The following is a 25,613-nucleotide window of genomic DNA, read 5'->3' on the forward strand; positions in this document are numbered from 1 at the left end:
ACAACATCTATGGGCCCATTCACGCCATATGCATTGGGCAGTGTTGCCCAACACAGTCTCAATGCATAGACAAGGCAGTTTCCCTTATGTCCTATTGTCTCAGTACACACCAATGCATACAGCATCATTGGTGTGCACTGAAAAAAATAGGACAGGATGCATTTTCATGCAGCAAAACAAGTGGCAAAGCAATATACTGCATCGCAACAAATGACAATGCATACAGTTTAAGGAGAACTAGGAGGTGAGTGATTTTAACTCAACCTCATAGTTCGAGCCGACGTGTGACAATTAAACTGTCACACGACGGCTCAATAGATCGGGAAGTGAGCGACCACATACCGTCGTTCGCTCACTTCTCGATCATCTCCCTGCAGAGATCCGTGACTGTTACTCACGGCTCCATGCAGGGATTCCCCCCTCCCCGCTCCAATCCTCCAGCGCTGACTGGCGGAACGGACGGGGGAGGGTGCGGGTACAGCTGGCTTTGCCTCTTGATAGGCAGAGCCAGCTGTCACTCACGCAGCTGGGTGGATCTCGACAGTAATGTCGGGATTTGTCCCGGCTGCGGCAGTCTCAGTATACCGGTGTAGCTCGCGATATACTGAGCTTTGGGTCATGGGAGGATGCTGGTGTATGTCCTCCCGTGACCTTCAAGGGGAACTATGGGGAAAAACACTTACCCCGTAGTTCTCCTTTAATTAAATATAATTTTGTGACATTTTAATAAAGTTTTTCTTAAAAAAAGTAACAACGCATTGCACCACCTCTACACAATGCACATCATCGGGCGCTTGTTATACTAAGCATAACCCAATGCCCGTTGGCGTAAATGAGCCCTGAGGACTAACAAGCTGCAATATAATTTTGAATAAGAAGTGCAAAGTTCTGCTCTGAACATTTTTGCTTATAATTTTTGAAGCAAACAGCCATGTTTCAGTGTTTGCTGATGACACTAAAATCGGGAGGGTAATAGACACGGACTTAGACACCATAACATTACAGGGGGACCTGGATAAAATAGGGGAGTGGGCAAGTAAATGGCAGATGAGGTTTAGTGTTGATAAATGTAAAGTAATGCACTTCGGGGTTAAAAATAAGCAAGCGGATTACACACTAATGGGAACTCCACTGGGGAAGTCAGAAAGGGAAAAAGATTTGGCGGTCATTATAGACCACAGGTTGAATAATAGCTTGCAGTGTCAGGCTGCGGTAAACAAAGCAAGTAGGATCCTGTCCTGCATTAAGAGAGGAAGCAGGGACAAGTCCATAATTGTGCCACTTTATAGATCACTGGTTTGGCCTCATCTAGGGTTGCCACCTTTTCTTAAAGCGAAACCCGAACACTCTAGCGACACGCGGACATATTTTTGGGGGAGAATGAGTCGTGGCTTATTCATATGTAATGGGCACCACCCATTAATATGTACATAACACAGTTGAGACTATTTTCAGTGGGGGGCCAGTAGCCCCTATCTTAATATTGGTTGCCCCTGTCTGCCTGACATCTTGGGGTTGATTTACTAACCTTATAAACACACCACGAACATGTATACACCTCTGTAGTGTGTTCCCTCTCAGCATGATCTATGGGTGGAATCTAAACACCTTTGTAGTGTGTACACACCCAGCAGGTGTGTTGTGCATGAATTACAATGTGATGTTGTGTAAATTAGCTCTATGTTGTGTTGCTTGCGTTGATGAATGCAGGAATGTAAATGCATGAGCTAACCATTTTTGTCTAAACTGTGAAGCAGCATTATATATGCATCATGTGCATGATTTTTCCATATATGGCATTAGTGGAAATATGCTTTTAGAGACTTTTTGGTTGATAAATACGTTTTGCTGTGTGAAAATCACACGCACCTGGTGCGTGCGTGTGTTTAGGTTAGTAAATCACCCCCCTAGTGTCCGCATTCCTGGTGCCATGAAACCCGGACAGAGCATTCAAAACCCGAACTGTCCAGGTGAATCCTGGAGAGGTGGCAACCCTAGCCTCATCTGGAGTATGCGGTCCAGTTTCGGGCACCAGTGAACAGAAAGGATGTCCTTGAACTGGAAAGAGTCCAGAGGAGGGCAACCAAGCTCATAAAGGGGATGGAGGGCATGAGCTATGAGAACAGGCTACTAAATTTAAACATGTTCTCATTGGATGTAGGGAGATTAAGGGGGGACATGATTTTCATCTACAAAATGTTTACCGGTGATAGCAACATTAGCAGCAAACTTTTTACAATTAACTCCTTGGCAAGGACGAGAGGCCACCACGTAAAATTGGTGGATAAAAAAATTCAGCACAAGGGGCGAAGGGGTTTCTTCTCAGTTAGATCAGCCAGGGTCTGGAACTCGCAGCCACATGCTTTGATTTCAGCTAAGAGTGTGGAATCATTGAAGAGGCAAATGGACGATTTTCCTCAGGGACCGTAATATACATGTACTCTTAAGAATGAGATCAAACAGGGACCTATATATACATACGCACACATCAGTAGGACCATACACATGCACACAATAGGTTGGACTTGATGGACATGTGTCTTTATTCAACCTTAATTACTATGTAACTATGTGCGGCATGCACGGCCGTATCGGGCCACTCCCGGGAAGGATAGGTGCTGCGTGTGATTGTACGCAGCAGCCTGTTCTTCTCTATGGGAGTACGCGGCCATATGCTCACCCAAGCTGCACATTCATGTGGCTGGATGGATCCTGTCTGTGTCCAAGCACCGACAACCGCACCAGCACGGATGTGCAGCTCGGGTGAGCGTACAGCGGCGTACGGTCGCTTACTCCCCCGGGGAACCGCCTGCTGCGTACAATCACACGCAGCACCTGTCCTTCCCAGGAACGACCTGATATGGCCGTGCACGCACGGGCCGACTCTAAGCTGTGTACAAGAGGACTTAGGATGGAGTTATTTGCACATGTTCTTACTTAGAACTGGAGATATTTTCCTATTAGTCATCACCAATCTTTCACAGCAGACTTGAATCTGATTGATGACTGAGAGGAAGATACAATAGACATACAATGATAGTCTTTCAATGCAACCACTTTTGTAAATGAGATGTCTAGGCCGCATCACACAGTCCCCGTAGACAGTCTTTCCCTTTGAATAGCTGTGACTGTCTGAAGCATACCCTAAACAGGAATACTTGTATGTCCCCATTGTTGTTCTTCATGGTCAAAAGTCAAAATACAATCAGAATTCTACCTGATCCCCATGGACAGCTTAACTCCAGTTCTTACCAAGAAGAAAGTGATAGATGACCTCAAACGAAAGATAAACAATCTAGTTATCTTAGATTAATCATGCAAAAGTAAATCTCTCATTAAGCATAAAGCAGAACTCCAGCCAAAACTAACAAGATAAAAGTCATAGCGCATTAAAAAAAAGCTTTTGCTGCAATATTCACAATCAATCCAGAGCTCTCCCCCACAGTACTTATTTTTCGCCACTGAATGCTCTCATTGAGTATGACATTGAGGGGTTGATTTACTAACCTTATAAACACGCCACAAACAAGTATACACCTCTGTAGTGTGTTCCCTCCCAGCATGATCTATTGGTGGAATGTAGACACCTTTGTAGTGTGTACACACCCAGCAGGTGTGTTGTGCAAAGCCCAGCATGAATTGCAAGGTGATGTTGTGTAAATTAGCTCTACATTGTGTTGCTTGCGTTGATGAATGCAGGAATGTAAATGCATGAGCTAACCATTTTTGTCTAAACTGTGAAGCAGCATTATATATGCATCATGTGCATGATTTTTCCATATATGTCATTAGTGGAAATATGCTTTTAGAGACTTTTTGTTTGATAAATACGTTTTGCTGTTTAAAAAACACACGCACCTAGTGCGTGTGTGTGTTTAGGTTAGTAAATCACCCACCCCAGTCAATGACTGGACAATAAAATGAAAAAAGCACAGTGATAAGCTCATCTCTCTGTCACTCTGCTTTAGCCTCCTATCAGCATGCAACTTGTGAGCACATGAACCGATTGGATCCTTGTGTGGCTTTTTGTTCGCACACTCCAGTCCTGCTATACAGAGACTGCAAGAAGCTGATACCAGGTCAAATTCAATACATTTAATGTTGTATTAATGATTACAGAGCTAATTTTATTTTATTTTTTAGATCTGCCTAGGGTTCAGCTTTAAAGTAAGATCAGAAACAGTGATGTCCTGATGAAGGGGGCGTGCCGCGGAAACGCGTCGACACTCCTATATACCGATCTGCACATAGGACGTATCTGACAGAGTGCTACTGTTATCAATCCGGTTCGGTCTCTGCACTGTCCTAAATGCTTGTGAATTTCCACTTTTGTGAGTACTTATTTACTTATCCATCCTCCTTTTTTTTGTTGAATAAAACTGATCTGCACTAGGAAAAGGCGCCTCTCTCTTGTTTTGTTTTTCAGTGTCTTCAGTCTCCCTGACTGTATTGGGGCTGCCTCCTGAATAGATGCCAATATATTAGCTCTGCCCAAAGTGACCATATACGAAAACCTCTAGCGCTTCCTGATATATCATTTAAGATCAGAAATATGCTTGTGATATAATACATGACTTGGCCTTTTAACCATGGAAGGGCTGTTCTTTTGTCTGTAGCCTGAAAACCCGCTCTCACACTTGTCTGGTTATGCTTTTGTAATGAGCACACAATCCAGTGACAGACATTGGTAAGAATCTTAGCACTTCATCTCCTAGATGAACATCCAACATATTTCCTGTTATTTTCAATGTCAATCATTTATTGGACACTGTTGCCTTTTTATTGCCATACATAATGGACAGCTGTCCGATATAACTGATGTTATGTAACTGATATCAGATATACTGGAATTGCTCCAATTTCTGTGTAATATAAAAATCGAAAATACATGGGCTTAAAAAAGAAACCTTCAATGAGGGAGGATGGAGGCCGCCATTGCTAACCTTTCCTTGTGAAAATATGTTTTCATTAATTGTCCTTCTGATCCATTGGTTTCAGTACTTTCTCATTCATTGACTTGTAAAGCATGTAGTTCAGGCTTATACCTGACTTTCCTGATCTGCTGCTTTCAAGCAGGGGGTCTTAAAATGTATGTATACCCTAACAATTAAATTATTTCCTTTGGTTCCTTGTGGTCGGTTAAATGTACAGTTCAAAGTGGTTTGTTTTATCTCCTTGATAAGTTAAAAAAAATACTTGTTGAACTTCCCAGCAATAGTGTGAGCTGATAACTTCCTCTGTTCTCTGCCTCTCCTGACTTTTATGAACTACATAGTTCTCAGTTATCTCTGTGGACTACAAAACAACACAACCCTATGTTATGGAGAATGGAAGAGGGGTGGGGTTCTGTAATCCTATCTTGTTTCTGTTGATCTCCTGACACAGATGTGTAAAAAAAAAAGTAATATCACCATAGGACTGGAAGTTTTTTTCTAGCATAATTATCTTGTATAAATAAAGTTTGTTTTGGGGTTTAAATATGCTTTAACAACCACAATATTGTTGTATTGTGAAAAAAACAAACAAACATTTTCTGTAGCGCCACAACATGGGTGGCCAGTGCTAGTGCTCCAGTGAATGGCTGTGATCTGAGCTGTCATTGGACACAGTTATAATGTACACAGCCAGTCAGAGTGGCTCTAAACCTTGTGTTCACTGTAAAGCAATCACAGCCATTACAGCGGAGGAAGACCCAGTTCCTCATTTTGAATAGGCTGAATGATTGTAAACTCAGCATGGTGGAGGGGATAAAGTACCATTGACCACCAAGGATGGTGGGATTATTTTTTAAAGGTTGGGGGGTTAAAGTGCCTCAAATGTCTTTGAGGGATCTTTTTTTAGAGATTAAAAAAAATGAAAGGTAAATGTAAGAAATCTAAAATGTTTGGTCTTTACTCCTTTGCATATTAAAAAAATAAAAACCCAGTGGTAATAAAGGGTAAATCCCAGGAAAAATGGAAATACCCCCACCAATCTGTGAACGCTCCATCGTACACAGCAGCACAGCCCTGCACTCAGTATTTTAAATTTCACTCGCAAATGGCAAGCACTCATTGGCCAGTGTGGTCGCATGACTGTGCTGAACAATGGCAGGCACTTCTTGGTAAGAACAATGAGTGTTTACTAATTGCAGGCGGAATATAAAATACCAACCACAGGGCTGCACTGCTGTGTATGGTGTATGGGTCCTATACCAGCAGCTGGGGAGGGGAAGAAGCATGCGATGACAGTTAAAAGCCGTAGGGGGGGGAGGGAGAGGGGGCAGATTGGTTGTGGTAATTCTATTTTCCCAAATTGGCCTGGGAAAGTGGAATTACCCTTTAAATACCATCAAAAGATAGCTCGATATGTCTCAAAAATTATTTCAAATTAATTTGGATACAGTGCTGCATGGTGGAGCAATTGTCAGTCAAACTATAACAGCACTGAAAAATGGCCTGGTAATGAAGGGGTTTATACAGGCTGGTACTCAGGTGGTAACATACAATGATCACCTTTGTATTTCTCTCAGTAAAGGTTTCCTGTAAGGCCTTGTTCACATTAAGCGCGGAGCAGGTGCAGAGCAGAGCAGTTGCAGACCGGATCAAAACTGCGTCCAATGTATTCCAATGGTATTTTTTGCTCCAGTTCACATCGCAGCGTGCAGTTCCAGAGCAGGTGAAAAAACTGCAGCAAGCCCTATTTTACCTGCTCTGGATCTGCTCTGGAACGCGTGCAAACGCATCAAAAACGCATGCAAATGCTTGGAACGCACTGAAAGCCCATGTTAAACTAAAAAAAGAAAAAGAAAAACCCGGAACGCATCAAAAACGCGGCAAAAACCGCGGCACAACCCACTGCACTGCGTGTGCAAAAACCTGAGCGGATCTGCTCTGCATTTGGTGTGAACAAGCCCTAAGGGAAGGCAGTGGGAACAGATACATAACAAATCGTATAACAGCAAAACAGAACAAAAAGAAAAATAAGAACAAAGAAATGCCATTAAAGTAAGGGCATGAGGATGAATAGTAAAGCTACATAACAACATGGTATTTATACCAAAAATAACCTTATCCTAAAAATTCAGCATACAAAAAGAGCGTAGGGAATTTATTTCATGTGGGAGAAATGTAGTATTATTGGATTCATTTCTAGGGGAAAAAATAGTACCTACTCCATGCTCTTGATACCCCTAGTTACACCTCTGACATGGACTAATAAGCTAATTAGAAGCACACAAAGACACGGATATTCGTAGGAGCGGTATTTCCAGTTTAAATTACAGACACATAATTGAAGTGTCATGGACACTGCACCAAATGAGTATTTCTGAATTGGATTTAGAGTGGATAAGTCACTAACACAGAGCTTAAGTGCTTATTATAAAACAGAAAGCTTGGTTAACAAATACCCTATGTTTCACTTCTAAGGCCAAGCACACTATAAGCACATTATAATGGGAAGGGTAAAAGAAACACCAAAGGCATTTTGGATCCACAGAAAAAAACTTCAGGAAACATTTCACCGCCTTCCTTACTTTGTATCAATTAGCCAAGTCAGTAAGCAAAGCATTTCCTTATATTTCGTTCTAAGTTTAGAAATATACTGCAGCCGTAGATAAATTACCGTATTTAAGAACAACGTGAATAATTTATGATTTATAGAATATAATATAGAATTTATTGTAGAGCTGTGATTTAAGCAACTGCCCCTCCACTAACATTATGATACGTTTCTATGGCACTATTGGGATGCACTAACTGCAGTTCAAGTCCTAGTGGTTAGTATGTTGACCATTACTACTACAGTAAGAGGGATGGATACTACAGCAAAATACCAGCAGATAGAAACGTTTTCTAGAACTACTGCTAGGCTACTACTGTACATACTCCCCTCTAACTATAGAACTAGAGTTCAGTTTACCAGCAGAAATTAATACAAGATGAACAACACTGCCCTGCTTAAACCACAGGCTCGTCCAGGAAGCAGGCCAGTCTGTCTTAGTTGGTCCTAACCATTGTGGATAGCCTACATAACTGCACCTGTTCACCACAGTTTTTTCAGCTACTTAACATGTATTTACCAAGTCTGTGTTTGATAGCCGACCAATGCATAGCTCCCAACTGACACCCAATTGGAGGGACTGTCCCTCTTTTGTAACCACATCCCTCTGTCCCTCCTTTTTATTGAGTTGTCCCTCTTTTTTGGCCTGATGTACAGATCTCTATAAAAATTATTCATATTATTTAACTGTCTACAGTAATGTTTTACTGCACTAAACCTTTTTAGCTAACCTCTGAATTAGCCAAATGAATGAAGCCAAACTAAAGGGAAAGTAATTATGACAACTAGGGATGCACCGATACCGGTTTTTCGGTATCGAGTACGAGAACCAATATTTATCTTTCGGTACTTGCCAATACCGAGTACCGATACCGGTACTTCTGCTAGAATGGAGCCAGCTGTCATTACCCGCCAGCCGGCTTCTTGATTGCCTGGGAAGCTGGCCCCATGCTGTTTGGCCAGCTCCATGCTGATTGGCCAGGAAGCCGGCTTCCCAGCCAATCAGCAGCGAGCCAGCCAAACAGCATGTCAGTCATTGTATGAGAGTCATAACCCGGCACCCGGCTTCCTGATTGGCCGGGAAGCCGGCTCCATGTTCACTTGCGGCACTGCCGGTCAGAGGAAATCTCCCTCTGGTCAGTATCAGGGGTTAGTATAGTAGCATTTGGGCGAGTACGACCACTTGCCCAAATACTCAGTATCGATATCGGTGCATCCCTAATGACAATACATTTTGGGTTAAACCAGTACATTTTTGTTCATTAATTCTCACTGTATAAATTATTTAAGGCATGGCAGAGTGGTGTCCTTTGCCTACATACGTTGTGCTATAATGTTTCCCTTTTTCTCATCTCAGAAAGTTGGGAGGTATGCCAGTGCTTTCCATGCAGGGATTTTCTGCATGCAAAGCATATTATGTACTGCTTACCTGCATATTTCCTTATCACAGGTGCCTCAGAATAGGCTGAACTAGCTATAGTGAAGATTTTGAAAGTTTGCAATATTCAACACTTCATTTAGGCAAAAAATTGCTGTAAGGTGATATTCATAACCGGAAAATAGTACAACATACGGCATGAGGCTTCTATTTTTAAAGCAAGAACTGGGACATGTGTGGTATGACGTTTGTTCAATCTATAAATACCAAGATAATACTTTCTTTTGGATGAATGCATTATCATCATATTGTTTTAATCCAGGTGTCACTCGAAAATAAGAAAAAGTAATCTATGATGATTTATCCACTTTGGCCAAAATGGTATGAGTGTTGTACATAATTAGCAGACATCGGCATGTGCAGCCTATTACATTAGGGTGTGCACAAAAAAGTACAAAAACACATATATACAATAGATATATACAGTATATAAAAAATATATATATATTTCCTTCACTTCCTGTTGTGGCTGGAACAGACTGGAAGTAAAGGGAAATCTCCTCAACGGGAAACAGGTTGCAAAAGAAACACTGACATGGGTTACTCTTATCCAAAATGTAAAAAAAAAGTTTTGGCTTCAGTTTTATTTACAGTTCTGTACCCACCCAATTATACAGGTGAAAGGTACATGCCTATAAACAATGGGAAACAATATTCAAAGTCTAAAATGTTTCAAATTCAGGTTAGGATTGTCTGTTATAATCCAGAGTTTATCAAACAGAGGCACTGCATCTGAGCTTCCTCCTGCTTTTGCATCCGAATGAAAAATTGCATGGGGAGGTGAAAATAGTTCTGACATAAACAAATGCCTTTGTACACTAGTCCTTAGGCTGACAGCAAGGGGCAATGCAGTTTCTGATTGGCTCAGAGTGCTCTCAAATTCCAAACCATGGTGTACAAATGAATAGAGGAAGCTAATATGAAATGTTAGTACTTAAAGGGGACCTGAACTAAAAAAAGAGAAGATTTGCTATGTTATAGGGAACATCTATTTGGAATTCCTCCTGAAAACTAGTGTGTGTCCTGGTATGTAAGGGTGCCTAGACAATCCTGTGCCTACAGCCTAATAGCTGCATATCTGCAATGTCATATCTCAGTCACTGCTGCCTCTGATTGCTAGTCTCAAGATATTTGAAGTGTTATTCGGTGACGTCCTGTGCTGCTCACTGTTCTCCTTGCCAGAGGCACCGACATAAGGAAGTAAAGCGCTGATCATTACACAGAGACACAATGCAGAACAAGGTATAGTAAGTCAGTAATGGGGGAAAGATCACATACAGGGAGGAGAACCTTATAAAAGTATTGAGATCATACTAGTACCAGTGACAGGGAGACAACAGGAAATATTGGCAACTAATCATTTGCCCTCTGTCTGCTTTTTTGCACAGCTTCTTTAAACTAACAGCATTTTATAATAAATGTATTAGGTTTCCTCCGGGCACTCCCGTTTCCTCCCACAAAATAAGTTTAAAGACTTTAAATAAGTTTAAAGATGAAATACAGAGCAACATCTATTAGCCTTTATAGGTCATACTATTCATTATATTTCATTTCATACCATTACAAAAAAAGGCATGGGAACTGCTCACAAATCAAATATCTAAGTAGCGTAGATAAGAAGGGATTAAGATTAAATATGCACTTTTCTCCAGCCCTAAGAAACAAACACTGGGTCCATGAATAAGGATATCCACATGATTATAAGTATTGTTGCTTGGCCAAAGAATTTGTCTTTTAGTTTCCTTATACTCTCACAGAGCACCGTGCAGGCTTTTGGTTTAGATTGTAACTATCAACCTTGGATTTCTGCGAAATGAATATTATAATGTTAAAACGTTTATTGTTCTGCACATTTCATGTATTTTTTCACTTTAATTACAGCTGTATAAAATTCCAAAGCCCCATAGCTCTGTACAGCATTGCTGAAATTAAAATATCTGAGTCCCCCTATATGTAAGCTAGGGATGCACCGATACCAGTATTTCGGTAACGATTACAAGTACCGATATATATTTTTTTGGTACTTCTCGATACCGAAAGTCCCATTAAGGAAGCCTGGCTTCTTGATTAGCCGGGAAGCTGGGCGGAGTGTAAAGACTTGCCACCCGGCTGCCCGATTAGCAGGGAAGCTGTCCCCATGCTTCTCGTCACCAGGTGCTGGCCAATCAGGAAGCCGGGCGCTGTGTAATGACGTAACGCCCGGGTTCTAGATTGCCCGGGAAGCCGACTCCATGCTCCCTCGTTATGAGGTGACAAGGGAGCATGAAGACGGCTTCCTGGCCAATAATGAAGTTGGCCGACGAGTATCGGTGCATCCCTAATGTAAGCATACATTTCCGAGTATTTACAAAATTTCAGGAAAATCATTTTAAAACCTCAAATATCAGGCAAAACATTATAAGATAATGTATAATATTACAAGAATCATATAAGAAAAGTTTCTAACAGAGACTTTCACTTTTCTGCCATAATATAATATGGAAATACTCAGGCATTCATAAGGTATCATTATGTAACAAACAAACCATCAAACTTAAAGTGAATCTGTGCACACAAAAATATTTACATATTCTGAACTTGCAGTAAAAGCACTTTACACACCCTCTGCAGGAATAGGCATTGTGGAGAAATGCATCTTCATAGCTTTGTTCCTGTTACTAAGGCCTGCTGGCCCTTTAGTGTAAATACACAGCAGATGTGTCTAAGCTGTTAGAAAACAACTGAAACCTGGCTTTTTTAGTGATCTTGAAGGATCTTTGAGACTGAATTGCTTCACATTACAAGCAGCAAGCTCAGGGGTGGTTTGTGCCACAAGTTGAATTTAAAAGGGCATTGGTGAACAAAATCTAAAAATAAATATGGATTTCTATATTAAATTTCCATATCTGCTTCTAATGACCATATCTGTCTAGAAGTTTGTAAACTTACTTATTGAAGATGTCCATAGACTGTACTTCCTCAATGCAGTGACACAATTTCACTCAGCCCTCTGAATATGCACTTCTTTGTGTCACCACTCTCACAGAGCCTGCCGTCTGAACTACAGCTCAGTGTCTGAACAATGTAACATTATCATTGCTCACTGGAAGCAATGCATGATGGGATATGTAGTCTTGAGAAATAAAGATTGCATCACATCAAGCAGCAGGGAAAGAGACGCAAAGCACACTGGGAATCCAGGATATTGTTGAAAGCGGTGGGCAGACAGAAGGCAGCACTCACTACGTAAAAGTTTTTTTTTCAAGTAAGCTTTGATTGCATTATCAAATATAACTCTAGTATGTATTCCTATTACTAGGGATGCACCAATACCGTTTTTTCAGTATTGAGTACAAGTATCAATATATTTTTTTCCGGTATTCGCCGATAACAAATACCGATACCAGAAGTTCCATTAAGGAAGCCGGGCGATATGTAATGACTCGCCACCCAGGCTTCCCAATTAGCCGGGAAGCCGTCTCAATGCTCCCTCGCCAGCAGGTGACAAGGAAGCACGGAGCCGACTTTCTGGCCAATCAGGAAGCCAGGGGGCGGGTAACGACTCGCCAACCGGCTTCCTGATTGGCCAGCTTCCCGACCAATCAGGAAGCTGGGCGGCAAGTCATTACATGGCGCCCAGCTTCCAGATTGGCTGGGAAGCCGTCTCCATGCTCCCTCGCCACCAGGTGACAAGGAAGCACAGAGCCGGCTTTCTGGCCAATCAGGAAGCCTGGGGGTGGGTAATGACTTGCCACCCGGCTTCCTGGTTGGCCAGCTTCCCTATCAATTAGAGGCATTACACGCCACCCGGCTTGCCGATTGGCCGGGAAGCCAGCTCCATGCTCCCTGGTGACGAGAGAGCATGGAGCTGGCTTCTCGGCCAATCTGATACCGGAAATTCCAGTATGGGATAGGCATCAGGAGCATTTGGGTGAGTATGAGTACTTGCCCAAATACTCAGTATGAGCACCGATACCGATACTAGTATCGGTATCGGTGCATCCCTAACTATTACAATCCTGATGTTATAACAGGATAGTATATGCTGGGACTTTACACTGCTTTAAGGTTATTTAAAAGTATTTTTAATTTCAATATAATTTTTAATAAGGGTTTTCAATAAGACGGAGATACATGACATATTGACAATCGCTGTAAGAATACAGTGGTCATGTTTAAGTCAGAAAGAAAAGTAAATGGATATTTGTAAGCAAAATACGATATGTTGTAATAGAACAGCTAATTATTATCATCTTACAGCAATATTTTAAATATTTTAAGGAGATAAAAGATTATGGGCAAAAAGTATTCAAGACTTAAAGATGAACGCTTTATCGTTGCCAGTATCACTGCACAATTACTTGCACTTGTTCTTTTACACAGAGAAAAGTTGTAAAGTTTGCATGAATACTGCAAATGGAGTTTGAATATATATTTGCATTTTTAGTTCAGCTCTCCTCTTGTTTGTACAGAAAATCTAGATTTAATTTCTAATTTTAAAGAACAACTCTGTGCATGTAAAAAAATTAACCCTTGCAGCGGAGATCATCCTGCAGGTGCTGCTCAATCTGCTCCTCTGGGAGACCCAGATGATCGACTAACCCATTTCTCCCCAGCCCACCACCATGCAAGCACCGCAGCTTGGTCAGACGTTCTGGAACTGCAGCCAATCGTGGAAGGTCTGACATGGTCACATAACAGTTTCAGAACCTCACTGCAGTATTAAGATGTCTGTTTGGTTAAACATTACAGTGATCCCTATGCGGATGGTGAAAAATCTTTACAAAAATCCAGGCTGCTCCGAAGATTTTACTGATTCTGGTATATGCCCGCCCATTAAAAATTCGCCATTGTCGGGTCATTTACCATGGTTCCGAAGTATACATTTGTGCCCAGATGTAAATCCCATACCCGAACAGGTATGCTGCACCACATTTGCTTTTCAAGGCTTCACTTTTCATTTTTACTGAATTGAATGAACCGAACCAAAAACACTGTTTTCTGACACATCCCCTTACTTTTTTATTATTATTATTATTATTATATTATATTACTTGTATTAGAATACACAGTTACTTAGCCCTCCTGAGCAGCATATCCTTGCCTTCCTTTTGCTCCCCCGCCACACAGATCAGCTGTCAGCAGCCGTCAGTGTCGTAGCTTACAACATGGCTATGGACTCTGCATGTGACACCTCTGAAACACAGAATGGGTCACATGTTCTTCCATACACAGAAGGACCAGGTATTTCCATCTCTCCCGATGCTGAACGAAGCAGCGGAGAGATAAAAAAAAGTATTTATATTCTGAGTAGCTGGGGGATTTTATTAAACCTGTTGCTTTGCTTTAAAGCAAGGGTGGGGAACCTCCGACCCGCCAGCTGTGGTGAAATTGCAAATCCCATGAGCCACTGCAGGATTCTCACAGGCATGACTCTCAGAGACAGATGCATCATAGGATTTGTAGTTTTACCACAGCTGGAGGGCCAGAGGTTCCTCACCCCTGCTTTAAAGTGTATCTGCACCCAAAACTCTTTTTTTAGGTTTTCGATAGAATGGGGAGAGGTTAGAACTGCTATCCAGAGCTGAATTAGAAAGTTTAGCCCTTACTTTTGTTCTTGGGACCTTTTACCAGACAGGAAGAGAGGGAAAATCTGCAACAGGGAAATAATAACAGGGCTATTCATTAAAGAGTGAAGAGTTTGGAGAAAGGAGGAGAAGGGAACAATCTAGGATAAAATAGATGATTTTGAAAAATTCTCCAGTTCAGCTCACTTTCCAGTTCAGCTATGTTGTCCTAGATTGTTCACTACTCCTGAGTTCTCCAAACTCTTCACTCTTTAATGAGTAGCTCTGTTTATTTCTTCCTGCAGTTGAAGAGATTCATTCACTTCCTGTCACATAAAGAGGGTGTTCTCAGGACAGGAAGTGAGGCAAAATGTCTCCAATGCAGCCTCCAATGGCGGTAAAACCTCACAGGAGTTCTAATCCTTCCCCAATTTATCCAAAACTTAAAAAAAAAAAGTTTGGGCTACAGATAGACTTTAAAGAAGAACTCTGGGCAGATAAAATCGTAAGACATGTGGTGGGGCTACCCCAGAACTGAAAGGGTTAAGTGCTTGTTTTGTCTAGGGAGCGAACTGTGATCCAGGCTGACTCCTAGACTGGTCCCGTCAACCTGTCTCCTCCTCCGCTCCAAGGCCCTGTGAATCATCACAGTTGTCTCTATATGATTTTCTCCATACTTTTGCTTTCACTGTGGGCCCTGACATCAACAAAGGGCCACACATAATATACATGAGATTCTACAGATGATTGTTTGTGGACTACAGGAGATGGTCAGGGACTGCAGACATGCTACTACTGTGGCTGGAGACAGAGACTGTGGAACACATTACACAAGACTGCTAGAGATCACTGGCATTGCAATCACTTTACAAATCAAAGCTTCCCCCTACTGAGTGCTGGGGTCTCCCGAGCCACACAACAAGAAGCAAAAGGCCCTGGGGCACAGGTTGGGCACCGGGGATCTACACACTCTGTATCAGGGCCTAAGAGGGTACACTATACAAGTGTAAGGGCAATCATGACATGCAAAGTACAGTAACAAATACCAATCGGATTTCAGTCTAACCTGTCAAAATGAATGCTACAGGTTCCAGCGTCCTACTGAACAAGCCTGTGTCTATAGCATGAAGGTTTTCTAACAGGCCCAGGCTTCGTTGTTCTTAAAAGTAACCAAAACAGGGGAACCAGCTTTCATTGGTGAGCAGAATACTGCACTAACATGACAGCTTATTCTCACTATTCAGAAAGGAGACTCTAACATGACTGCTATTAAACTTATCACACACATTACAATCTGATTGTACAATCTCCCTTAGATCTACCAACAAGTATGTAGTACAAGGGCCTTCCTGATAGGATATAAATTGATTGGATAGATTAGGTCGGTCCTCGTATTATATAGCTTTGGTAGATCTAAAGCTGACTGTGCAGAGATTGTATGGTCAGATTGCAATGTGTATGGTAAACCCTTAGGCTCACTATACACATTACAATCTGACTGTATAATCTCTGTACTATCAACCTTAAATCTACCAAAACAATGTAATATGAGGACCCGCCTACACTATCCAATCCATTGATTGCCAGCCAGGCTTTTTTACTACATAATTGTAAGTAGATCTAAAGCTGACTGTGCATAGATTGTACAGTCAGATTGCAATGTGAATGGTAAATCTCTATGTTTACTATAAACATTATAATCTGACTGAACACTTTCTGACTGTACAATCAACCTTAACTCTACCAAAACTATGTAATATGAGGACCTACCTGCACTATACAATCAATTTGTAACCAGACAGGCCCTTTTACTACATACTTGTTAGTAGATCTACAGCTGATTGCGCAGAGATTGTATGGTCAGATTATAATGTGTATGGGAAACCCTTAGTGCTTGTTCACGCCAAATGCAGACCAGATCTGCACGTGCAGTGCAGTGTGTTTAGCTGCGTTTTTGCCACGTTGTCTAAAATGGGCTTTCAGTGCCTTCCAGGGCATTTGCATGCATTCTTTATGTGTTTGCATGCGTTTTTGTGCGTTCCAAAATAGGGTACGCTGCAGTTTTTCCACATGCTCTGGAACTGAACGATGTGGTGTGAACTAGAGCCCAAAATACCATTGGAATACATTGGACGCAGTTTTGATGCGTTCTGTAACTGCTCTGCACCTGCTCCGCACTTGGTGTGAACAAGCCCTTAGGCTCACCATACAAATGAAAATCTGATTGTATAATCTCTGTCCAATCCACCCTAAAGGTGCCCATACACTGCTCGATTCTCGTACGAGAATCGCGGGAAATCCCGCGATCGTACGAGAATCGAGCAGTGTGAACGGAGACGTGCGACCGTTTCTACTGTACGGTCGCACGTCTTCCGTCGAACCAGCATGTTCGAAAACCAGCCGGGAATCGTACGATTCACGGCTGGTTAGAACGGTGCTCGGAAGACAAATGCCGAACGGGCCGGTGTGCGCACGCACACACTGACCGTTCAGCATTGCGGTCATCGGAAGCCCGCCCCTCATGGGGGCGGGCTTGCAATGATCGAGAGTGCGATCTGCCTGTCCAAGATAGGCAGATTGTACGTTTTTTTAATCCCTGTACAACCATCGCAAGACTAAGGTCTTGCGATGGTTGTACAGTGTATGGCCACCTTAAATCTACCAAAAATGTGTACGATAACAATACACCCAAACTGTCCACTCCATTTGTAACCAATCAGTCAGGCCCTTGTACTACATACTTGTTAGTAGATCTAACATTGATTGTGCAGAGATTGTATGGTCAGATTATAATATGTGCTGTATAGTAAACCCTTAGGCTCACCATACACATACAATGCAAGGACGCCTGAAAATGAATGGGTGTACATGGGAGCAGTTCACACCAGTGCGTTGCATTGCGCTGCCCTCTACATTTTTTCAGGGCAACACAACGGACTGGTGTGAATTGCTAACGCATGTCAACGCAAGGCAGAACATCTACAAAAACGATGTCATATACCTACCTACACTATTCAGTCAATGTGTAGCCCATCAGGCAACCTTTGCACTGCATACATGTTGGCAGGTATAAAGATTGTGCAATCAGATTGTAATGTGTGCGGTGCTTCCTGTGCATAAAATGCTTCCTGTTGTTATATCTAGTAAAAGGGATTGTTTCTGCTTTGTCTCCTAAATTTATAAACAAACCCACCAACACAAATAAGAGCAATGTCTCCCTGGCAGGTCTCATCAGCCTCCCTGGTGTAATGACAGCAGGAAGCCTTGTCTCCACTTTCCAGGCAGCACTGTCAGGATGTGCCAGTGGAAGAGGAAACGCTTTCCCCTCATCCTATTAATCAGAGTGTACAGACAACACAAAATAGGAGTCACAAGAATCAGATCAGCTCTATAATGATTGCATTGCATGGGATGTATTCGAGACGTGTCCAATGCACTGTGTTCACCGGATGACTTAGTGTAATGGGTACATGTGACTCCATACAACCATCTAAGAGGACATATGGATCATAGAATCAAAGCTTACTGCACAGGGCTGACAGATGCAGCCCAGTGTTCACAGGGCCTAGCCCAATAGGCAGGAACATGTGGGCTCAGCCAGCAGGAATGAAGCTCTGCAAGGTGTATTTGCTCTGCCAGCTATATAGAACCCTGCCCTGCTGAACAGTGCAAATATAGATAATTCCCTGCAGGCAGAAGGGCCAATTCACCAGCCATGGACAACAAAGGGCTTGCTTAGCTCTCCGGTAATATAGGGCAAATTGTCAGCTGCCAGAAGGTCTCATGTAATAGGCTTAGAAAAAAAAATCCCAGGCTCACCTCATTGCATGTGGGCAGATTGCTCAAAGCTGTTCCCAGCAGCAACTGAAGGCAGATAGCAAAGCATCCAGTCCAGCAGAACAATCCCATTGTGATCAGGGAGCAGAGCTGCTACAGTCCGCGTCTAGGCAATGAGCATTAGATGAAGGGGATGAGGATGCTGCCTCTGGTGCTTCTGTCTTCACCTGCTCACTCACTGGGCTAAATGATCATTGACAAACCCGGCCTGTGACATCATGACAAGGTGGAGAAACAAAGGAGATGGGAGGAGAGATGTAGTAGGGCTGAGCCTGGGTGACACACATTCAGTCTGCTGCGACTGATTGAGCCACACGCAGACTGCTGTGATAGGAAACCTGGGAAAGGGTTAGCCACATAGCAAATATATTCATCTTCCCTTTGCAACAACGTCTCCTGAATTGACACATCCTCCTGATCAACTCTCTGATAAATTGATTAAAGAAGAACTGCAGGCAAGCAAAAAACTTACCCTTGCAGTGTGTACTTGGTTTCTACATTTACTTGAACCTCACAACGCACATTTCTTTTTCATTCAACAAAAATAGACTATTGATCAACAATGATATATACTGTATGTTCTGCACATTATGTTTTTGGAACATTATTTTGTCTATTAGCTTTTTAAGGGCTTGTTTCCACCAGCTTACGCATCTACCGCAATGTCCCGTGCCCGGAAACACATGGGATTGCATAAAGTCTCCTTGCGTTCTGGGGCGGGAGGGAGCGTGGTAATGCCATTCAAGTCAATGGCACTGCAGGCACGCCCGCATACACTATTTTTTGCAATCCCACCGAACTGGAACGCAGGGCATTTTATTACCACCCATCCCTGTGCAGCTGATCGTACTGTGGGGGGCGTGTCTGCAGTGCCATTGACTTGAATAGCACTGCCATGCCTCCTCCCACCCCAGAACGCAAGGAGACTTTATCTATGCGATCCCTTGCGTTCCGGGCACGGGGCATTGCAGTAGACACGCGGGCTGGTGGAAGCAAGCCCTAAAGGAGAACTCCAGTTAAAGAAAAAGCATACCCTTGCAGTGGAGCTACCCCCACGTTGCAAGGATTATGTGCACGGTTTGTCTAGGGGGCTCAAATAAAGCAGATATACTCACCTGCTCCACGATCCAGTCGACTCTCTGGGCTGCTAGACCAGTCCCTGGAGCTTCTTCTTCAGAGCGTTCAGTTCCAGAGCATGTAAAAAAAACTGCAGCAAGCTCTATTTGGGCTTTCAGTGTGTTCCAGGGCGTTTGCATGCGCTTTTGATGCATTTGCATGCGTTCCAGAGCAGGAAAAATAGGGCTTGCTGCAGTTTTTTTACATGCTCTGGAACTGAACGCTGCGGTGTGAACTAGAGCCCAAAATACCATTGGAATACATTGGACGCAGTTTTGATCTGTTCTGTAACAGCTCTGCTCTGCACCTGCTCCGCTCTTGCTGTGAACTAGCCCTTACTGGATATTCACTTTCCCTGACTTCATGGATTAAGTTCTACCAACTACCACCCCTGTGTCCACCAGTGTAGAAATAAGTTATAGAAAAACTCACAAGTATGTTTTAAAAATAAATATCTCTATTTGGCAATAAGCAGAACAGCAGTTACAATTATTTGCAAAACAAATCACAGTGACTCCGACTTTAATCCATTGTGAAGTCCCAAATAAGGTTCAGTCATTTGGATTAATTCACCAATATGTGAGGTTTTCTGAGATCTGCTTTAGGAATCTATACTCTGTGTATCTACTGCAACCTCACTCAACCAGGGGTGCCTCGAAAAATGTGTGCAGTGTTATGCCTTTCTATGGTGGAGGCAGGCTTCTGATGTGAAGGGGGCTCTTGAGGTGAAGGGAGTTAGACTTGGCAGGACTTAGACTTGGGTGCCTCAAGGTTTTGCATACTTTTAAAGGCCATGACTGCAAAAGGGTTGAGAAATGCTGACCTGGAGGAAAGCAAAGAAAACCCAAGATACAATTATGTCTCAAAGAGCAAAACAATTTCCTTCTTGACTACTAATATGGCTGGAAGTCACATTATCCTGTTTTAATATTTCTTGGAAATAAGGCATTGAAAACACTCATTGGCACTTCCCGTTGGCATTCTCTTGGAGAATAATGTGAGATGAAAATGCTTGAAAATACACATAACCCCTTGAAGTAAACCTATGGTGAGAAATATCAGGACTGCTGGCTCACTTCTGAAAATGGATGTTGACTTGTACTATGCTGAACTACTGACTTCAATATTTTGTTAGTCACCGACCTGAAACAAGAACCCAGATAGCAAGCAATTGAGCTGCAAGTTATAAAAGGACTTGCTAAACTATTGCTAGACTTACCAAGCTTCACAATTTTGTTGCACAATTACAGCAAGTATGCATTGCAAGTCTCCAGATCAACGTGCTTTGCAAAAGTGCCGTACACTTGCAGGGCTCTTGCTAACACCTGCAGGACTCTTGCTGCAGACTTGCCAAGCAAATTTGCTACAAATTCAAAAAGTGTCAACTAGAACTTGTGCTGCAAGTTTTCTGCAAGTCTACAACTTGCCAGGAATGTGTGCAGCAGGTTAACAAGAATTACAATTTAACCCTGTCACAAGTTTGTGGCAAGTTATCCTTGCTATCTGGGAACACAATCATAAAAGTCAGAAGTATTTATCTGTATTCTTGGTCTAAGTCAGTGGCTCAATGGATTGAAGTGAAGAAGAGGATCTGCAGGACAGCCAGAAAAGTAGCCTTTTTAAAAGCAGATCAGCAATGTCAGCCTAGAGGTTTTTCTCATGATGTAGGCCCATTTTTGGCAGTTGTGGAGCCAATGAAAGTCCCAGGTTTGGGAGGTCAGGAAAAGCATGCATTTATTATACTATTGGTGCAGTGTAATATGTATGATAACTAATCCCCCCGCCTCCCTTCCCAGTGACCCTTAAATACTTTGTGAACATGTCCTGTTTCACACAAATGCTGGGTGAAGATCTTAATTCATTTTTAGCATGGACTTTGTGAGAAATACTAGATGGCAGAGCTGTTAAGCCAGATGTATGTGTGGAACAAAAGCTGCTTTAACCTTGTCATACAGAGGCACAAACAACAACCATACTTATGCTCTATTAACCATTTCAGGGCCGCCGTACGTATATAAACAGCGGCAACCTGAAGCGGTTATACAAAGATCACAGCGGCTGTTATCATTTTTTACAGCCAGCGATGACTGTCACATACAAGCAGTCTATAGCCGCCCGATCACTTGTATAGTGCTGGGGAGTGTGTGCCCCAGGTTCTGCTGTCCCCAGTACGGTCACGGGACCGGCACGGCAGGTCTGTGTACCTCGATTGGAGGGAGATAAGCACACTTCCACCAAAAATGTGCAAAATATTCTACAAGTGTATTTGTGTTCGGAATCTCGCGTGCCCCGCATGTTGCCCCGCTTTGTACATGATATACACCAAGGCCATGTTGACCTCCCTACCCCACACAACCTGAGGTATGCCATGTAGGGGGCATACTCTAGTAAGCTTTGCGTAATACTAGTAATAATAATGGGGATGGGACGCTGGAGGTCAGCAGCAGAGGCGTCCACCTTCCTCTCCGTGTTTAAGGGCCTTGGAGGCTCCGACTCCTCCCACAAACTCGGCTAATGTTATAAGCCTCAAACTTGTGTTCGGAATCTCGCGGGCCCCGCATGTTGCCCCGCTTTGTACATGATATACACCACGCCATGTTGACCTCCCTACCCCACACAACCTGAAATGTGCCATAATTTTTATGGTCAGTACGCCAAATAAGGGGGCAAAACAAATGTGTAGTAGGGTAACTTATTTATTCCATCTCAATTGACCAATTTTGTGAAAGCCTGCGCCATTTCTACGTGCGGGTTCGGTATATATCTGCTGAAGCACGATGACTTCCACCTACCTAAGTGTTTAATTACATGAGCTGGAACCTGCTGCCTTGATGCTGCCGAAGCAGCCCCCATCCTGAACGAGTGCCCTGAAAATTGTCTGGGATTGCACCCCAAGCGCGAGAGGAGCACCCTAACGTGACCCGTGAGCTTGTTGGAGGATAGTGGGTTGTACGGGAAAGGCAATAAAGGACTTGCATCAGGAAGCTGCGATAACTTGGACTGCAATTGGTCCAACACTTTGACCGGGCACCAGGCATTGCTAGAAGGAAAGTACGTTACCTCTGTAGGGCCGCCGATTTGATTGGTTTTGCTATGTGGTAACAGCAAAACGTAATGACTGGGGTGCCTAACCAGATGCTTCTTTAATAATACCTGAGATTTATCATTGACCTGCGTGACCTCCCCGGCCTCAGAAACCCGTAAAAAGCGAGATACATTGCAGCCTTTAGAACCAAGCTCTGCAAAACGCCAAATGGCTCCCGATCCAGTGAATCGGACAGAGCCCGAAACGTATCCCCTGATATGGGTAATCTGGTTGGCACCGCTGCGGTGTGCAATTTTAGGATACCCTTTAATATGGCTTTTACCGGATGACCTGAGAACAAAGAGGGTCTATCAGGGAATCTGAGGGCCAAATGATGTTGCACCCCTGCCAAATACATCTTGATGGTAGTATATGCCAGCTTTAAATCAGTGTGGCAGTATGCAATGAAGGCCAGAATGTAGGAGACGCTGCCCGGACCAGGGGTGTTGTGTGTGAGCTGGAATTTGCTGAAAAGCTGCCAAGCCACGGCATAAGCTTTACGAGTATTGTCTGATAGCGAGTGCCTAATGAGACTAGCGGCATTGCCTTGGTGTCTGGCTAATCCAAGCGAAGCTGATGAAACTGCGGTACCGCTGCAGAGATGGGGTCTGCGTCTGGCATCTGTTGGAAGAAAAGATGGAGTTTTAAGCGGGATAACGCGTCGGCCGCCACATTACGTGTACCAGGAATGAATGTACATACGATATTAAATTGACACCCATGTTAATCGACGGAGGAAAGACATGAGCACTAATGACTTGGACCTCCCCTTATTGACAATATCTGCCGTTGCGTGGTTGTCCGTGAAGAAAGTCACGGTGTGACCAGTCCACGATGGGCCCCAAATAACGGCTGCAGCCACTATTGGATGGATTTCAAATAAAGTAGATGTTTCAAAAAACGAGGGGATATCCCCTCACCGACTCCGGCCAGGCACTGGCAAACCATTGGGTGCCAAAAATAGCAGCAAATCCGGTAGACGCTGCCGCATCAGATACCACCTGCGAAGAAGATGCGGAAGCTTGCGGGATGAACATTGAAATCCCATTCCAATGCCGCAGGAACTCATCCCACATAACCAGGTCAGCCCGTCCCGCTGCGCCGATTAGAATCTGCGCATCCATATCGGAAGCGGTAGGTAACAGGGCCAACAACCTGGAAACAAAACTCCTACCTTGCGGAATGACCCTCATGGCGAAATTTAACATGCCCAAGACCGACTGCAATTCTCTTCTAGTACACCTGGCCGATAAGACCAACCTGTGTAATGCCTCCCTGATCCTGCTAAGCTTATCCACCGGTAAACTAGCCTGCATGGCAACTGTGTCCAACGTGATACCAAGAAAGGCAATAATGTGCACCGGACCCTCAACTTTCTGCACGGCTACCGGAACATTCAGAGCCCTCAATGTCTGCAATAACCGATCCAGATCCTGAGGGATTTCGGAGGAGGACTCTATCAGCAGAAAATCATCTAGATAATGCAGAGCCCTATGACAATGAGCCTGATGTTCGAGAATCCAATGTAGTGCCTGCGCGAAAGTATCGAACAACCATGGACTACTTTTGGAACCGAAGGTCAGCTTCGTGGCAAAATAATACAACTCCCGCCATTTAATGCCGTGCCACTGCCATGAGGAAACATCAAAGGGGCCAATGAGAAACCCCTTCTCCACTTCACTATGGAGCAACGTATCCACTACCCCTGGATCCGCCAAGGCCGACCTCAGGTTCCCACACTCGTGAGTTGACTGCGGTAACGTGATGAACCCAGTGTGGAACCCTGACGTGAAGCCCTCAACCAAAAAGGCCACCCCCCCGGGATCGGGGTAGTCCCGCAGATACGTGGCCAAAACCTGCACCTCTATGCGGCCTAGTCATGAGGGTTGGGAAGTTCGCGTAGAGCAGCTGACTCTGGGGTGAGCCCGATAGCAAATGGAACAAATATGCAATAATCTGCAATGTGGGTAATTACATGACTTATAGTTGAAATTATTGCAGATTTGCGCCTTCCCGAGGCATTGGATGGGCCTGCCAAATTTGTCCACCTGGGCCGGAGCTGCCGAGGGAGGCGCAGGCAACAATGCCGCGGTCCTGATTGCGTGTGCTGCATCTGTGGCTGCGGGTTGCGGACACCGGTTCGCTGCGTGTGCCGATGACTGGCAATTCGAGCAAACTGGAGATTTCAACCCCGCAAAGTGCCGACAGAACAGCTCCGTATCAATTCCACTCCAATTTGTAGTAAACTGAAACTGAGCCAACGCTGCCACGGCTTTAGCAGAAACTGCCCGATGGTAGTCATAAAACGTGAAACCCCCGTATTTATAACCCAAATCTACCACCGAATGGAGGTAAGAGTCGAACTCCTCCCTCCTCTGCGGACTGACGGAACAAACTACATCCCGGTAGATCCCAAACGCCAACACGAACTCTGGAATAGACAGCTTTCGGTGTAGCCTGGGATCCCTGGCCTTCAAAATGACAGACACCTCCCCGCAGGCATAAGACCTGTTGTCATGGGCGGCTATAAGCAAGGAGGCCAAGCTCACGTCCTTCCCTTCCAATATATCCTTCCGCAGGTTGGCGGGGACAAAATGCGCTGGGGTGACGGTGGGAGGGGAGGAGACCGTACCTGGGTCAACCGGCACCGGAGTACCAGACGAGCCGGGGAGGACCTGCGAGACAACGTCCCTGGCTTGGGCATCGTCAGAGGGGTCTCCAAAGACTCCGTTCTATTCTGAAGATCATGCAACGAAGTTGACATGGTGCCCAAAGATGCATGAATCTGCGTGAGGGAAGTAGCAACAGTACGTAACGACACCCGTTCCCCACCAGTGCTGGCTGGGGCCGGGGGAAATAACAATTTGAACAGCGCAGCCTTCCTGGCCGTGGACGAAAAAGGGATCCCCCGGAGCTGCAACTCGGCGATGAGTTTGGGTATGGTCCAGGACCGGAGAGGAGGGACGCCGCCGTGCTCTGATTCCCTGGCAGGCGTCGCCGGCGGGGAAGCAAATTCCTCGATGTCCGACTGGTGCGACATTCCACCTGT

The 25,613-nt window shown here is 44.0% G+C and overlaps 1 protein-coding gene across 1 annotated transcript in view; it reads right to left on the minus strand.

The window, feature by feature from the left end:
• Positions 1–18,566, minus strand: part of KIAA1324L (KIAA1324 like) — a 73,305-nt gene extending 54,739 nt beyond the window's left edge. Inside the window, exon 1 of the mRNA XM_018565039.1 lies at positions 18,346–18,566. Coding sequence (XP_018420541.1) covers positions 18,346–18,435 — 90 coding nt within the window. The 5' untranslated portion in view covers positions 18,436–18,566. The remainder of the gene's footprint in view (positions 1–18,345) is intronic.
• Between the last annotated feature and the right edge of the window lie 7,047 nt (positions 18,567–25,613).

Source organism: Nanorana parkeri, unplaced genomic scaffold, assembly GCF_000935625.1.
Source record: "Nanorana parkeri isolate BGI_ZX_2015 unplaced genomic scaffold, ASM93562v1 scaffold808, whole genome shotgun sequence".
Lineage (NCBI taxonomy): Eukaryota > Metazoa > Chordata > Amphibia > Anura > Dicroglossidae > Nanorana > Nanorana parkeri.